General features: G+C 36.7%; 1 protein-coding gene across 1 annotated transcript in view; it reads left to right on the forward strand.

Annotated features, from left to right (window-relative positions):
- The window catches only part of LOC145263803 (UPF0415 protein C7orf25 homolog), a 707,479-nt gene that overhangs the window by 534,307 nt on the left and 154,151 nt on the right, over nucleotides 1-19,021 (forward strand). Inside the window, exon 3 of the mRNA XM_080120866.1 lies at nucleotides 18,056-18,293. Within this exon, the coding sequence (XP_079976992.1) occupies nucleotides 18,056-18,293 (238 nt within the window). The remainder of the gene's footprint in view (nucleotides 1-18,055; nucleotides 18,294-19,021) is intronic.

The following is a 19,021-nucleotide window of genomic DNA, read 5'->3' on the forward strand; positions in this document are numbered from 1 at the left end:
AATAATTTTATTATACCATATTTCTTCAAACTGAAACATAATTATCAAAGTATACTTACGCAAATACATATGAAAAGTCTTTATTAAAGTTTGTGCCATATTTCCATGGAGTACAGGCGCAAGCACAGACCCTACAATTTTATTATACCATCTCTATTTAAGTTAAAATATACTTATCAAAGTATTCTTATGTACCTCTATATCAAAAACCCTTGTAAAAATTTTTTTTCCATACTTTGTGAGCCAGGCACAAACGCAGACCCCACAATTTTTATGAACCACCGTTCTGCCAGATCAAACATACCCATTCCTGATCCTCGATACATCTTCTATTATTATATGTAATCAGTTTTTTTAAATAGTCCATATAGGAGCCTATTCGTGACCAGACACACACACGCACACACACAGACGTTCAGCTTTATATTATAGATTTTACAACCGGGCAACGCCGGGTGGCCTGCTAGTTTACATATATTTGTACACTACAAGCAGACTGCCCAGCGTTGCCCAGTCGTAAAATATAAATAAATATGATATTCGGATCCAAGGAAAGTGCTATATTTATACTATCGAAGACATAGTCAATTAGGGTACACTCCTAGGTGAGCCGGTGCTACCAGATCAGGCCGTCTGAAGATATTGGCTTCCTGGGCTGAAATGCACTTAACATTGATGTTTTTTGTTTTTCTACTTCCTTTTTCAAAACCTAATTATGTTTTGCAAAAACAAAAACAAAAACAACAAACTATCTTTTTTCTTTTTTCCTTCTTCCCATTTCCCCTTTCCTTTTCTCTCTCTCTCTCTCTTTCTTCTCTCCCACTCCCTGACTGGTTTCCAAAACTTAAAAATGTACCAATCATAAATACTGTAACCATTTTCCCTCTCCCATTGCAAAACTCATTCATGTTCTGCAAGGCAGGGAACAAAAACGATAAGATCCACTATAAAACAACCAAACAAAAACACTAGAAACTAGCGATTGAAGATACAAAGAGCTTGAAGAATAAAAACCTTCTACAAAATGACTGGATGCAGCAACGTTTCGGTCAGTGTAATTTCTGATCTTATTCAGGTATATTTTATCAAACGTTTTTATCAAACTCTGAAATCTGCACAGAATTTCGAATGGAACCCTTTTGTTCTTTCAGTCATGCTACCTCCGTGGATTAAATATAGGGTTCCACACAGATTCCTTATTTCGACACAAAGGTTCCCAAGTATGACAAGACACTTTTGAAGAAGGTCGGAGGTGACATCAACCGAAATGTTGTGCAAATAGCATTACAAATGAGAACAGTAGTCCAAATAATCCAATGAATTTTTAATCCTCATCTTAAAATTTCAGAAAGATAAGATTTGTTTTACATAGTGCTATGAACAGTATTAAATATATCTTGGTAAAATCATCCCATGAAGCAGCAAATTTATGGCAGCCTACCTGCCATATCTAATACCACCAGAAAGACGCCTACGATTTGCTGGTCATTGTCTGAGGAGCAAGCATGAATTAGTGAGTGATATATTGCTATAGACTCCACAACACGGACTGCAAGCAAAGGACGACCTAGATCTATGTACATCCAGCAAATAGCACATGACGCCAACTATGAACCTGAAGATCTGAGGCAGCTGATTGAAGCTAGGAAACTCTGAAGAGGAAGAGGCACATTGGTCCGGGCAAGGAGCCTGTCATGATGATGATGATGATAATGATGATAGGATATCTGGAGATTTTACACAAAAGAAGGATTCTACATCATTGAGGTTAGTTGTAAGTTCTCGTATAGCCTCAAGGCGATTTGGTTGATCATTTTTTTGTGTATGTGTGTTTTCAGATTCTTTTTTATTGATATTTTTTTTTTCTAAACAATAGTATGAGTTAGTCTGGGCGTTTGTTGGGTGTCAAAAACAAAGTAGACACATGTAGATTGTTAGCCAAACCTCTGTCTAGGGTGTTGTAGCTGCAGGAATGTCCACCAAAAACAAGTGCAGAGTCTCTTTTAGGCAATACATAGCACTACAGTTACTTAATATTATATAACTTATTGTAGAGCAGTCACCATTACTCCGACTTAGTTAGTGCACCTGTACTACCAGTCTGAAACAACAGAAGCTGTTGAACCTGTATCCTCAATTTGTCAGAACCAGAGCGGCCTAGACTAGTATCCCCATGTCCAGAGATAGAGGGTGGGAGGACAGGTTTCTCTATGACTAATAAACAAAGAATGGTTGCAAGCCAAGCAATAGGTGGAGCCTGTTTACTTCTTAAACAATTGTAGGTATGCAAATATTTTTATCTGGGTTTCCAGCTCTAGGGAGGTTTTCATCCAAGACTTAGAAAACCTCCTTACCCCAGTGATTCAATGACAAGTCAAGATGTAGACTTACATCAGCTTCCTTCTCCTAAATGGATGATCTAAAAATGTTCATGGGCCAATCTTGCTGAATGGGGTAATTTTGTGCTTGTTCACTATACCAGTTATTCATACACCCTACATTGTTTAAAAAAAAAAAAAAAATTAAGTTTATACTTAAAATGAGTTTTGATGCCTTTTCTGGAAAATTAAATATAGGTTTCACTTTAATTTAGATTACTGTTATAGGTCCCGTAAACTACCAAGATCCTAGGAATGCTACATGATAAATAAACAACAGACCAGCTGGCTCCACGTGTGGGTGAGGGCCTGGGTAACCTTGAAGCTTTTCTCTGTCCAATCAAGAATGTTGTCAGCCCACTTCTTCTGTTTGTGCAGTCTTTTTTTCGCTTGGACTATTGCTTGCAGGATGATCTTTGTAAGACCTCCTGGGTATAATATGTGCCCGTACCATCCGAGTTTCCTCTTTTTCACAGTGGTCAGCTAGTATTACTTATTTTGATCAGACTATTGTTCTCATCTTGAGTGTTATTTGTGCAACGTTTTGGTTGGCGTAGCCTCCGACCTTTGTTAGGCATGCTGGTTACCATCTTGGAAAAGAAAGGAAAAAAGTTACTGGCTCCGTAGATGGTTTCGTATTCTTGGAGTTGTTTTTTTTTTCACTGTGGTTTCGTATATGTGAAAAAAAATTTGGTTGACATGGGGAGGTAACGGTACAAAAGAAGCATCACACAAGGCACATATAAATAGTTTTACCTCAATAAGTTCTTGTATTCTGCTGTCTAGATTTGTTGAGCTACCTTTCTGCAGACTTTATTGTTGGTGACATGGCCCTTGTATGAGATGCTGATGAATCTTCTGCTAGGTATTTTTATATCTATTATATAAAAGACAAAATGTGCGTTAGTATGTGTGTGTGTGTGTATCTGACAAAAACTTTCACACAACAAACAAAATTGGTATTGTTAGAAAGATCAATCTCTCAGGCAATAAATATCCAAAAATTGGCCAAAAACATTACTTTTTTTACCGTCAACTGAGCCATTTTTTTGCAAGGAGGGGTTAGTTTTTGCGTCATCATTTTTGCAAGTCATTCACTCCTAGCGATCTGAACGTATGTTATTTCGAAGGCCCATGATGTCATAAAGTTTCTGCGGACGAGACGGCTAACGTGTTTGTTTGTTTTTTTCACCTCTTTTTCCTTTTTCGTGTTACATGTTCGAACCTGGATACTTCGGCTAATTTTCTTTTCGCATTCACATGGGTACTCATGGGTATTTAGTTATTTCGTGATGGGGGGTACTCAATAACCTTACTATACCACCTCTCGACACCTGGGCAACGCCTAGTACCCATGCTAGTATGTAATATTTCTCTATCTTTTTTTTTTTAACTCTTTTCCACCCCAAACAAAGCATACTGGAATATAAGGGCTACTGCTTGGGATTGTGTCTAAATCAGTTGAGCAGCAAGATATCTGTTCACATTACATTTAATCTTCTGCAGGTTAGTACAGTCAGAAAAGCGGGAAATAGGGAAGGAATTCCAAATTCTTGCAGTCCAAGGGAAGAAAGTATTAGAGTAGAAGGCTTTCTAGTATTTACAGTGAAGGAGTGGGATTTTGCTGCTTTTCGGGTTAACTGGCGGTTATATTCGTCCCGGGGGGGGGGAACAAGGTCTGCAAGTTAAACCAAGCACATTACAATAAACTATTTGTAAAACACACATGGAGATGCAGCAGAGGTTGGAGCTTGGTGCAGATCATATTAGATTTGAAAATTTCCTCCCCCCTAGAACGTTTCTCCGATCCAAAGAATTTCAACTACTTTGAGGAAACACACTATATGATGTGGGTCGGGGGAACAAAAGCATAAACAGATTACATTTTTATACTTCTTTAACCTTTCGACATAAATATTTAACAATTCCATGCATGTCCTAGTAAATATGCTGCTTGTAAAGATAATTAGTGTTGCTATTCCTCACTAACACATAAAGAAAGAAAATAAATTGAAAGCAATATATATATATATATATATATATATATATATATATATATATATATATATATATATTAGCTAGTCGCCCGGCGTTGCCCTGTTGTACAATACACTTAAACATGATATTTTATGTATAGAATCAATCCTCTATTGATTATTAAATATTTCGAGGAATAATTTTCCCGGTAGACTAATTTGTAAAAAAAATAAATAAATAATGTTAATGTCGTTTATCAAATTTCGTCTGTATTTTTTTACAATATCACGTCAGCTGATTTTTGGACTTGACGATCTTAAACATTATAAAATTATTTCCCTTGGCCTGTGTAGCATAAAATATTCCCTTGTAAAATTTCTTCTTTTTTTTTTTTTGCTTATGAGAGAAGAAAGACTATTTTTAAGACAGATTTTTTTCGAGTCTTATCGGATCAATTTCTGTACGAAGCATATCTAAGAACACTGCCAGACATATAAATTACCTTTGTGCAAACTTTGCAAAAGATAGAATCAGCTATTTCAGGACCAATGAGGAAGAAACTTACACACATACACACACACATTCGCACACACACACACACACATTCACACACAGATACACATTCACACACATTCACACACACATATATAGACATTCACACACACACATTCACACACACATTCACACATTCACATACACACATACACACTTACACACTTACACACATATACACACACATTCACATACACACACGCATTCACACACACATTCACACACACATTCACACACACACACACACATACACACACATTCACCCACACACAAACTCGCACACACATTTACACACACACAAACACACATACACACATACACACACATTCACACACACAAACACATACACACACACATTCACACACACATGCACACATTCACACACATACACTAACACATTCACACACACATACACACATATACATATACACACATTAACACACACACATATACACACACATACACATACAAAGTAACTTTTATATGACAGTAGAAATAGAGAGATAATTCACACACACACGCACACACATTCACACACACACATTCACACACATACACTAACACACTCACACACATACACACACATTCACACATACATATACACCCACACATACACACACATTCACACACATACAAAGTAACTTTTATGACAGTAGAAATAGAGAGATAATTCACATTCACACACATACACACACATTCACACACATACACTAACACATTCACACACACATACACACACACATTCACACATACATATACACACACATACACACATACATACACACACATTAACACACACATTCACACACACACCCACACACACCCACACACACACACACACACACACACACACACACATACAAAGTAACTTTTATATGACAGTAGAAATAGAGAGATAATTCAAAAGAGAAAAATGCTGAAAAGTTACGCAATGATTCTTTTGTTCCAGCTAGTTTAGTGGTCTTTATAAGTTTCCAAATACTGCAAGCTTGTGAAACTCTTTTCATGCGGTTTTCCTTCTATGTATGGCCTTCGGTAACATAACTCATTTTTATACTGTATCTTTTGTTTTGTTTTTTTTTGTTATTGATTCTTTCTACTTTTTATAAAGCACGAATCACACTGAGGTCTTAATTAAGTTTATTGAGTTTACAAGACAAAACGGTGCAAAATTTTAGGGTTGAATTTTTTTATCAATAATGACTCCTTAATTCTGAGATTTCCTCAATCCCTTTCAGTAGCTAGTATTTAATTTACAACACAAAACATATAACACAAATGAAAAACATGGTTAATTCAATAGATCTGTTGCCGTTTTGTACTGCGATGTTTTTCCACAGATTCTTTGATTATAATAACCCGAATCACACAAGATAGAAGTTTAATTTATGATGTACACAGAACAACTGCCTAGTTTAACGTGAAAAAAAAAAAAAAAACTCAATAGGAGATTCTAGAAACTTCTCGATCTGTCTATACAGTTCTAGAACTTTCTTGGGCCAAATTTTTCTTAAACATTTTATTTCTTCCTCTCAGTTATTAAAAAACTTTTAGGAAAGAAAGTCTTTCTGAATTAATAGATAAAACTATAGGACAGATAAATTAAGTTCCCATAACAATTCTAAAGCTATTTAGGTTGTGAAACAGTTTTTTTTATATTGTCCATTTTCGGCAAAAGGTTACACAGGTGTAATCAAATCAGGTCAATCCAGTGAAACAACAGTGACTGAATAAGACGTTCTTGAAGTATGGCTACAGTGACAATACTGTTCCTAAGACGCATTTCAGGTGGTCAGAAATGGTTATATAATAACAACTGAAAAAGAAATTTTTGTTGGTTGAAGATTAGGGCCCAAGAAGAATCAATTCATCAAATTCCCATGCGTGCATCTTCCTCCTAACAACCAACCATGCATAAACACTACACCAATGTATTAATGATTATTTCTTTAAACCATGTATCTTTAAAGTTTTCAAAGGGGGGGCATATTGCTGACTTTTTAGAGCTACGCAGACCAAAATATTTAAAAACATGACTTGGACGTGTTTCATTCTGTTCTGTTTATTCATTTTGCTTTTCAGTAAAACTGGTTCACATTCTTTTAATCATTTCCTGAACAAAATGAAATAAAAAACACCACACTATTTTCACACATTTTCATTTATTTATTTATTTTAAAATTATTCCTGAATATTTTTTGTTTTCAATAAAATTTCTGCAGGCCAGATTATTGACTTTGACAGGCCAGATTTAGGTTGCAGGCCGTAGTGTGGAGACCCCTGCTTTAAACTATTGCATTCAATGTTCTTTCAACCAAAACATTCTGATCGATCCCTGACTCATGACATTTATTTAAATCTTTTGACCCAAACTAATTTGAACCCTTTTTCTTTTCTAACAAATCGCATCGACAGAATAGTTCACCCCAGTGATGTAATATCTGACCTCTCACTTCACACGGTGTGATGAAGTAATTTTAATCGACCAATCGGAAGAAAGCTTTTATTTTGCGCTCTAGTAAAGGTCTGTATGGTTGTAAGATGACTCAGAATAAATAACATTGATCCAGTTTAATAAAAACATGTCGAATGGCGACTGCATTGAACAAATATTACTTTCAACAACAAACACCAAACGTTATCGTTTAGTTTTCTTTTCTACTTGTTTGCATTTTTATATATTTCTACATCGTGTTTTTCCTTCCTTTCTCATCAAATGCTTTTTTTTTTGTGTGTGTGTTTAAATAATGTGATTTTCAAGAGGTAAGTGTGTCCTTTCTGCAAATGCAAAAATAAAGCCGGTTTCGTGCAATCACTTAGACAAAATTATATTTGATTGATTAACTAGCAAGGGAACATGGCATAGCCTGGACAATTAATTTGACGGAAGTTAACAAAATCATTTGACTTTTACGCAGTGATATTTCTGCCTTTTCCTGGCGACATTTCAGACAAAGAGGACATGTAAAAGGCGTTATGTGAATGAAAGTTTGAGTGACACCTAAGGGTCAGAGCTGATCACTTTCAGCAAAGAGGATGCGTAAAAGGTGCAGTTTCCCAATGGGGTCACGTGCGAACACATTGAAGTGAGAGGGTTTTTCCCTTTCTCTTTCTTTCTCTCTTTTGTTTTATCTTTCTTTTCTGCTTTCCTGATTTTTTTTCTCCCTTATGATTTTTCTCTTTGTTTTGCCTTGCCTTCCTTTTCCCTTTTAGGAGAATTCTCTCTGAAAACTGAAAATATTAATTTTACCGTAAAGGGGTCAGAAGTGATCACTTCAAGCAAAATGGTACGTAAAAGGTGCAGTTCCCAAAAAGTAGAAATATTTTCCCTTTCTCTTTCTTTCAATCCCTTGCTTTATCTTTCTTTCCGCTTTCTTGATATTTTTCTCTTCTTCTTCTTCTTCTTGTTTTGCCTTGCCTTCCTTTTCCCTCTTAGGATAATTCTCTCTGAAGACCGAAAATATTTATTTTTTACTGTGAAGGTTTGGAAGATTTATGATGTGTGTAGAGGAATGCGATGACTTTTGTTTTATCAAAGAATGACTTCCTGTCTCTTTCCCAGCACATGTACACTCAATGTCTTTCTCTTAATTTTTACTTTCCTAATTGGAACTAATTACATTTAGAAAAATCAATAAAAAAATAAATCAGTTGGCCTGATAATTGCTTTATATATAAATTTGTCTGCTTTTTTTTTTTATTATTTGTCATGATCGATATTCCATTAACAAAACATTTTTTTTTTCAAATTATTTTAATTGTATTTTTACTTTTATCAATAATACATCATCCAAGTTGATTTCTGAATCTCGTGATGATTGATAATTTGTACGATTTATTATTATTTGGACTACTCTTCCCATCTGGAGTGTTATTTTCCAAACATTTCGACCAATATAACCTCCGACCTTCCTCAGGTGTATCTTGTCAAACTGGAAAATCTTTCTGTCGAACTCAAGAATTGCATGGACGCATAGCATAACGGACAAAATACTAGGTAAAATAATTCAGTTCTTCTGCGGGTTAAATGCTCAATCCTCAGTGTGGGCGATAGTAAAATACAGTTGTGAATTACTTAAGACTTCTACCCAGTCATGGCTGATGGAACGAGAGTATGCTACCTCCATGCATTAAATAAAGGACTCTGTTCGAAATTCTGTGTAGATTCCCAAGTTTGACAGAAAAATTTGCTTTTGCTTGTATTTGGTCTCCCGACTAAGGAGGGATTGGACCTAGTAATTTACTTCTGTTCATTTGTTCACACTTTTCTTAATAATTACGCCTTTGATTTTTTTTAGAAATTTTGCACAAACATTAGTCATGGTGAAAGTAAATTTTTGCCAGAACGGATTTTCCGAGATAACTCTTGTTGCACCCCTAGGGGAAATTATAGGGGTAAAATTGCTCCCAAATCGTCTATGCGTTCATTTGTTTGCAATTTTCTCAATAAACACGCCTTGGATTTAAAAAGAAAAATTTGCACAAACATTAGTCATGATGAAAGCAAATTTTTCACTTGTGGAGGGGGACCCCCGCATGCTCGGCTTGTTATTTCTGCCCTGCCTTCTCTTGAAGAGGGTTGTGCTAATTTATGAATTCTCATCCATTCTTCCTATACTGCATATATTTCCCTACATTGTCCAGATTTAATCTTCCTAAGACTAATATTACACAGCCATTGTACTATTTTCATAGTATTTCTCTACATGCAACGCATGTCCTCAATCCTCCCTCGCATATTGCAATTTGGACATAAGGGGTTACTATTTGGGATCAAATTTAATTGGGGACTGGTGGGTGTTGAGCAGTGTGATGTCTGTTCACATTACATTTACACTTCTACATGTTAGTACAGTCAGGGAGGCCGGTAGCAGGGAGGGAATTCCAAAATCTAGCTGGTGCTACCAGATCAGGCTGTCTGAAGATCGTGGCTTCCTGAGACGAAATGCCTCTAACATTTACGCTTTTTGTTTTTCTACTTCCTTTTGCAAAACTTAATTATGTTCTGCAAAAACAAAAACAACAACCCACTTCCCCTTCCTTTTCCTTCTTCCCATTTCTCCTTTTACTTTCGATCTCCCCCCCCCCTGCACTTTCTGACTGGTTTCCTGACTTGAAATGTACCAAACATTAATACTGTAACCATTTTTCCTCTCCCATTGTAAAACTCGTTCATGTTCTGCTGGGCAGGGAACAAAAATGATAAAATCCAATACAAAACAACCAAACCAAACACTACAAACTAGCGATTGAAGATACAAAGAGCTTGAAGAATAAAAACCTTCTACAAAATAACTGGATGAATACTATTTCAAAAGTAACTGAATTCGGCATTAAATAAACCGAAAAGAGTTGATATGCCGTAAAACAAAACAACCAAACCAAACTCTACAAATAAATATTTGACGATATAAAGAACTTAAAGCATAAAAAACTGTTTTCAAAATAACTAGGTTAAATAACTTGAAAAGGTTGATATGCCATAAAATAAAACAACCAAACCAAAGTATAGCAAGAAGAAACTATTAAAGTAGAAGATTTTGCGGGATCTAGGAACCTCTACAATGAAGGGGTTAGATTTTGGTGTTTCTCAGGTTAGTCAGAAGTGTGTACATCGAGGCTGAACAAGTGCTATGAATTCAGCAGAGCACATTCGATTAAAGTACTTGTAAAACATGCATAGTGATGCAACCTTGTGGTGATGGGACAGATGCTGGAGCTAGGCTGATAATGCAGTACTTATTAGATTTGGGACTCTTTTTTGGACCCTGTTTAAAAGTGAGACACTAGTGGTGGATGCAGTGGCCCAGATGTGGCAACAATACTCCATGCATGGGCAAACCATGGCCGTGTAGATATACAGGATACTTTCAGGTGTGAGTAGCCTTCTAGCACGGTAGAGAGAGCCCACCTTTTTCGCAGTAGCCTTGGCCCGAGTAATGCCGGGTAGCGACAATACTTCATACATGGGTAAACGGTGGCTTTATAGAATTATAGGATATTATTAAATGTGAGTAATTCTCTATCACGATAGATAGAGCCCACCTCCTTTGCAGCAACCGTGGCAATGTTATCAATGTATTTGTTCAAATTCATGTTGTCTGTGAATGCAAGGTCGAGGTATTTGAACGATGAGCTCTCACGTAGGGGGTTATTTGTCATGGCAATTGGTGATTGAAAAGCTTTTTACTATTGCCACATTTGTCACACTTAAGCTTGAAATAGCATTTTTGTTGGTCTTTCAGGCTTAAGTTGGAAATAGTATTTTCGTTCGTCTGTTACGCTTAAGTTTGAATTTTAACATATTTGTCGATCTGTCATACTTTAAAGGTGAAATGACATTGCGTCTGGTTTGTTTATGCTTAAATTTGAAATAGCATTTTCTTTGTCTCTGAAGTTTAACTTTATATTATAAAGAAAACGTGCATCTTTCTCTTTCAAACAGGTTTGATCAAACTGAAATAATTATCTGGTGAGGAGGTGGTCATAAAATACGCTTAAATATGATATTTTAATTTATGCAGATTTCATATTTAGCCAAGAATTTATTGATTATTATATTGTACCCAATATATAGTAGTGGCCACCGGGCATAGACCAGTCATAAAATATGTGTAAATATGATATAAACTTAAAGCGAATATTAATAGTTATATAGTAAACCAAACCAGATAAAAAAGCTCAATACAACCAAAATAGAAAATAATGCTTGCCATAATATATATATATATATATATATATATATATATATATATATTATTATTTATTTGAGGGTAAACAGTTACATTTGGTCACTACAAACAGCCATTTGTTTCAGTCAATGAGATTTCGTCAGGCGACCCTGGTCGAATGGTTCAGGCGAAGTCTCATTGACTGAAACAGATGGCTGTTTGTAGCGACCAAATGTAATTGTTTACCCTCAAATAAATGATAAAAAAATATTTTGCTCTTGTTATCGAGCACTATCTAACAACCTCACTGTATTCATTAGTCCCTACTTTTGAGTGTCTCAAACCTGAATTTGTGTGTGTGTGTGTGTGTGTGTGTGTGTGTGTGTGTGTGTGTGTGTGTGTGTGTGTGTGTGTGTGTGTGTGTGTAAATTCACTTGTCATCCCTTTTTTTAAAAGATAAAATCGTTCGATCGTGGAAGACAAGATTCAAGTAATCAAGGGCGCCCAGACGAGTTAAAATTGATTTTCATCATTGTTTCGAAATAGTGGTTAGAATTGAATGTATTCCTGAATGAATAACATTTCTGTAAGTTCTTCTTGGTCAGTCTCTCACACCTAAATTTGAAATAGCATTTGAGTCTGTTGTGCATACGTTTGAAAGCCTACCAACAATTTTCTCTATTTTTGAGTAGCGAAGGATCTCCCATCTGTCGCGTTGAAGTATGGTTCTGGTTAATTCCAGGTTGTTGTCTCCTGTCTTTTGGGTAGAGAAAGTTTTCTGTTCACAGCCTGGGGCGCCCCATACCAGGGAATGCCAATGGGGCTGCCCAGACAATTTTTAAAAGGCCAGAGTGCTCCTCCTTTAAGGGTGTTGGCTTGACTTTCCCAACTATTTGATCTAGTGTTACATCTTCCTGCAATGGGAAGGAAATAAATGCCTACATTTGAAATAGCATTTTCATTAGTCTGTCATGCTTAAGTTTGAAATAGAATTTTTGTTGGTCTGTTGTGTTTAAATTTGAAATAGTGTTTTCATTCTTCTGACACATTTAAATTTGAAATAGAATTTTCATTGGTCTATCACATTTAAATTTGAAATAGAATTTTCGTTGGTCTGTCACATTTAAATTTGAAATAGAATTTTCGTTGATCTGTCACATTTAAATTTGAAATAGAATTTTCGTTGGTCTGTCACGTTTAAATTTGAAATAGAAGTTTCATTCTTCTGACATTTAAATTTGAAATAGAATTTTTGTTAGTCGGTCACATTTAAATTTGAAATAATATTTTCATTGGTCTGCCACATTTGAATTCGAAATTAAATTTTTTTTGGTCTGTCATGCGTAAGTATGAAGTAGTATTTTTTTCATGCATCCACATAAGATGCCTGGTCTGTCAATCTGTCAGTTTGTCACAAGATTTTCATCTCTATGAAATGAAGGGACACATTCTGCGAATATTCGTTCTGATTCTTCAAGAAACTTGCAGCTGCTTTCATACACATTTAACCGGATGTTAATAAATCGAAGTCTCTCACTTCTGTCTCGACTCCGCTCCGGTGGTTCTCGTGTTTAACCATTGAATAAATACAGTAATTCACGTATATACTTTGTTGCGCAAGATTAATCACATAAGAGGATTATCTCCCTTTGTAAATGTCTTTGTCTCACACTGGGAAATAATCCGAATCGAAGATCTCCTGCCAGGACATATATTGATACAAAAAAGCTTGCACAAACGATGCTGAATTCTCTTCCTTGTCGATGAGGCTTGTTACCATGGTGCTTTGTAATAACTCACTCTTCTTTATTGCGCACGGAGGCCATCTATAGTGGCAACTGAAATCAATAAGAGAGAGAGTCGTCAACCTAATGGGTCCCAAACTGTCAGCTAGGTTTCAGTCTCCGTCCCATCAACGAGATGTCGCATCCCTCTGCCTTCTCAATCACCAATAGCTATGGCTTGAAAGTACTTCATTCAAACTTCTTGGCTTAATGTTCACAGGGAACGGCTGCTGCAAGGATGGTGGGCTGTGTTTATTTGCTTCCCCACTGAGCAAATTGGGCATGATGCCGTTTTTCAATGTGGAGAGGGGGGAGGGGGAAGGGAAAGGGGGACCAGCTCCTGAGAGGTGGGAAATGGAAGCTGGATAATGAGAGCCTCTTGCTATATAGGGTTGCCCCGACATGGACCAGAAGCCCATTGCCACAAGGACAATGGTCTTTGATTGCAGCATCTGCTGGAACAGATGGTATTTATTTGCTCCCCCACTGAGCAAATTAGGCACTAGGCCGATTTTTAAAGTGAGGAGTGAAGGGGAAATGGGGACCAACTCCCCGGGGAGTAGGGGAGCTGAATAGTGACAATTGGTATGAAGGGTTGCCGCTACATTGACCAAGGTGTTATCTGTGGGGTCGCCCCCACATAGGGTCTTTGCTTGCAGTATCTGCTGGAACAGATACTACACTTTGATCTTGGCCTGAAGACCACAAAGGTCCTTCCTCAAGGGGAGGTGGCTGCGAGAGGGCGGGGTCTCTCTACTCTGCTAGAAAGTTACTTATGCCTGAAAGTATCCTGTACCTCTACAAGGCCACCATTAACAGGGCGGCTTCCCAGCTGACTATAACATGGTCGTTTACAAGTCTAATGTAGACAAATTATTGTTGAGCCGCTTTTTAAATAACAAAACCCTACCCAGGTTCCACCATTACTCAGTAACCCTTATCTCTGAGTGGCCTTTGGGACTTGATAAGTGACGACCCCATCCCTGGGCAGTAAAAAAGATCTCTTTTCTTAGAGAAGGGATGTTCTTAGTCTTTCTCAATTCTGCCAATGGAAAGTGCTCAACTGAGCTCCAATGTTTGGGTCCTCCATGTAAGAAACTAGCTGTATATACCTGGTGTTGCCAGGTTGAAACATATAGGCAGGTGGAGGGTTTAGTCCCATACAATATAAGATACATCAAATATCTCAGCTTCTTACAATTTTCCTAAAAGTGGGCCACATGTTGGATTCAGGGAAGTATAAAATACATCAATTTTCGTCTATGAAAATTAAATGGGAAATAACTCTCATAGATTAAATGAACTTACTTCCGTTTTTAAATGCAACAAGTGTAGTGTAGCCTGATAGTAATTGAACATAAATTAAGTTAAATACAAATCAAATTAAATATAAATTAAATAAATCTACTTTAAATAATATTTCTAAAAAGAACAATCAAAGCAATTCTGTTACAACAAACAATCTATATATATATAAAAGTGAAAGTGTCTGTGTATCTGTATGTCTGTGTATTTGTGTGTCTGTGTACATTTCCCTACGCAATAACTCTGTCAATTTTTAGTCTACAGACTCAAAATTTGATATACAGGGTACTGAGATTTGGGAAAATCGATGTGATCGGTTTTCGGCCAGAAATGTGGTGATTAAGGGGTCAAAGTTCAACGATTTGACCATTGAGAAGTCTACCAAACTCCTCTGACAATTTTGGGTCTACGCACTTGAAATTTTAGATATAGGTTCCTTGGACATGGATCTAACTTAATAACTTTATTTGAGCCCAAAACAATAAATTTTAAGGCGTCATAATAGGGGTCAAAGTTAAAAAAAATTGACCTCTGCGGTCTTTTCCAAATTACTCAGACAATTTCTGGTCTAAATATTTGAAATTTTACATAAAGGGTATTCAGAGATAGAGCAAGCTTTTTCATCAGTTTGGGTCGAAAATGTTTAGTTACCAATATATAAATGTATGTATGTATGTCTGTTTGCGTGTCTGCCTTAAACTTTCAATAGAGGTGACGGATTTTATCAAGATCAGTATCGTTTTAAATTTCCATCTTTCATATGACAAATATCGAAAAATTGGCTAAAAACATTAATATCTTCCCCCTCAACTAGGCACTTTTCTACGGGGGTGGGTCACTTTTTTCGCCGATATTTTTAAAACTTATCCTCTCCTTTAGATTGTCTAGCCTTAATTTTAAAAAAGTGTCGCTTCCAGTTTGGCGGTGGTTGTAACAGCATAAACGTTACGTTTTACCCCCGTTCTTTTTCTCCTTTGCGGTACGGGTTTGAGTGTGCCTTCCTACTACCACTTTTTTTTTTTTTTTTTTGCTCAACATACACATCCAAACACTCGGGTAACGCCGAGCTGAAATGCTAGTATATTTATAAAAGTGAACGTGTCTGTGTGTCTGTGTACATTTTCCTTCGCAATAACTTTGTCAATTTTTAGTCTACAGACTCGAAATTTGATATACAAGGTACTGAGATTTGGGAAAATCGATGCGATCGGTTTTCGGCCAGAAATTTGGCTGTTAAGGGGTCAAAGTTCAACGATTTGGCCCTTGAGAACTCTACCAAACTCCTCCGACAATTTTGGGTCTAAAAACTTGAAATTTTAGATATAGATTCCTTGGACATGGATCTAACTTAATAACTTGATTTGAACCCAAAACAATAAATGTTAAAGGGTCATAATAGGGATCAAATTTTAAAAAATTTACCGTTTTTTTGTTGTTTTTTTTTCTTTGCTCAGCATACACCTCCAAACACTCGGACAGTGCCGGGCACCCATGCTAGTCTATTATATATATAAAAGTGAACGTGTCTGTGTGTGTCTGTGTACATTTTCCTATGCAATAACTGTCAATTTTCAGTCTACAGACGCGAAATTTGATATACAGGGTACTGAGATTTGGGAAAATCTTTGTAATCCGTTTTCAGACAGAAATTTGGCTGTTAAGAGGTCAAAGTTTAACGATTTGACCGTTGAGAACTTTACCAAACTCCTCCGACAATTTTGGCCTAAACAGTTGAAATTTTAAATATAGGTTCCGTGGACATGGATCTTACTTAATAACTTGATTTGAGCCACAAAATAATAAATGTTAAGGGGTTATAATAGGGGTCAAAGTTAAAAATATTGACCTTTTTTTTTTTTTGCTCAACATACACCTCCAAAAACCCGGGCAACGCCAGGCTGAAATGCTACTTAATTACATAAAGGGGATTATTAAAATAGATTTTATTTAATGTAATATACAGATCACATTATTCCTTGAATGTAGATTCCCTTTGACTAGATAGCATATATAGAAATCATGATAGAATATAAATAGGTAAATGTCCGTTTTGTGTATGGACATGAATTTGTGAAGGGGGTGTATCTTTTTGTACATATTAATCAAATTCTGAACCAACAAACAGACAGGAATACGACTTCATTATAATACAAGTTTCAAGCAAGCAAGCAAGGATGCCCGTTTTATAATTAAGATTCACAACCAGAAGTCGTCTTCTACCACAGTGTAAAAAAAAAAAAAAAAATCTATTCTTTCTTCATACGTGTGCTTAGCATTTCAATCCGGGGACAAAGACTCAATGCAGTTGACAAGTTCACCTACCTTGGCAGTACGCTCTCCCGCAATGTAGTTATTGACGATGTAATCAACGCTAGACTCGCTAAAGCAAGCGCTGCGTTTGACAGACTCCACAAAAATGTATGGGATAGAAAAGGCATCAACTCCATAACAAAGATCAAAGTCTATAAAGCTGTCATACTCACCAGCTTACTCTATGGATGTGAGTCGTGGACTGTCTACCACGCTAGAAAATTAAATCACATCCACACCACCAGACTGAGGAAACTGCTTGACATAGGCTGGCAGGAAAGGATACCAAACACAGAAGTCCTCACTCGTGCTGGGCTCCCAAGCATCACTGCTATCCTGATGAATGTTCAGCTTTGCTGGGCTGGTCATGTAGCCTGCATACCAGACTACAGACTACCCAAGAAGCTTCTGTTTGCTGAGCTCCAACATGGCAAGCGCTCCCATGGTGGCCAAAGAAAACGATTTAAAGACACTCTGAAGGCATCACTGAAGGCTTTCAGTGTTGATCTGTCACCATGGGAACAGACAGAGCCAAGTGGCGGGCTGCTGTTCATGACGGCGCCTGCAAATATGAAAGCTACCGAACGGTTACTGCAGAGAAGCGCAGAAAGGACAGGAAGGACAATGTTTTGAAACCCTTGACATCTGCTATGATTCCCTGTTCCAACTGCAATAGAACTTTTCAAGCAAAGATTGGGATTATCAGCCATATCCGTACTCACCGATGATGACTTCCCCCACCCTACCCTACAGGATAATCAGATGGTCCTCGTCGTTTCGACGGACTAACACACACATACACATGCTTAGCATCAAGCTGAATTTCAATGAACAGAATTTATTTCCAAGAGATTCCTCTCTATGGCACACATTACCATGGGACTGTTTTCCTGCCGTCTACAGCATAGTTATTTTCAAGTCAAATGTCGATGAATACTTATTATAAAGCATCCTCACAAGTAATCAAATTCCATTAATCGTTTTCAATCCTCTCATAATGTTGTTCATCGTTCAACTGACAATAAATGTAAATTACGTCTCATCGTATTGTTAAATTTAATGTTATCTCTCGTTTCAGCTTCACCACAAAAATGCTACGATCCAAGAAAATCATCTGAGGAGCAGTAACTTGAACCACTACGCTGGTATATTGTACATGTCCGAATGCCTTCCGCAAGTGACCAGCATATTACAGCCATTTAGTGTCCAGAGCAGGATAACAGGCAGCTTGGTTGTCGACATTGTGTGCAATCATGGCCTCACCTGGGTCAAGGTGATAGCAAGAAAAGCACAAGCTTTGCATTTAGTATGGGCAGGTAGGTGAAACCCATTGTTTAGTTATTTTTTTTTGCATTTAGTATGGGCAGGTAGGTGAAACCCCATTGTTTAGTTATTTTTTTTGCATTTAGTATGGGCAGGTAGGTGAAACCCCATTGTTTAGTTATTTTTTTTTGCATTTAGTATGGGCAGGTAGGTGAAACCCATTGTTTAGTTATTTTTTTTTTGCATTTAGTATGGGCAGGTAGGTGAAACCCCATTGTTTAGTTATTTTTTTTGCATTTAGTATGGGCAGGTAGGTGAAACCCATTGTTTAGTTATTTTTTTTGCATTTAGTATGGGCAGGTAGGTGAAACCCATTGTTTAGTTATTTTTTTTTGCATTTAGTATGGGCAGGTAGGTGAAACCCCATTGTTTAGTTATTTTTTTTGCATTTAGTATGGGCAGGTAGGTGAAACCCCATTGTTTAGTTATTTTTTTTGCATTTAGTATGGGCAGGTAGGTGAAACCCATTGTTTAGTTATTTTTTTTTACATTTAGTATGGGCAGGTAGGTGAAACCCCATTGTTTAGTTATTTTTTTTGCATTTAGTATGGGCAGGTAGGTGAAACCCCATTGTTTAGTTATTTTTTTTGCATTTAGTATGGGCAGGTAGGTGAAACCCATTGTTTAGTTATTTTTTTTGTGTTCAGCTCAAACAAGGTATGTTACTATTAGTAATTAGACGATTCCAATATTTTACCAATTCTGATATGATTTTGTGCTA

Source organism: Euprymna scolopes, chromosome 39, assembly GCF_053919585.1.
Source record: "Euprymna scolopes isolate OS-2025 chromosome 39, ASM5391958v1, whole genome shotgun sequence".
Taxonomy (NCBI): Eukaryota; Metazoa; Mollusca; class Cephalopoda; order Sepiida; family Sepiolidae; genus Euprymna; species Euprymna scolopes.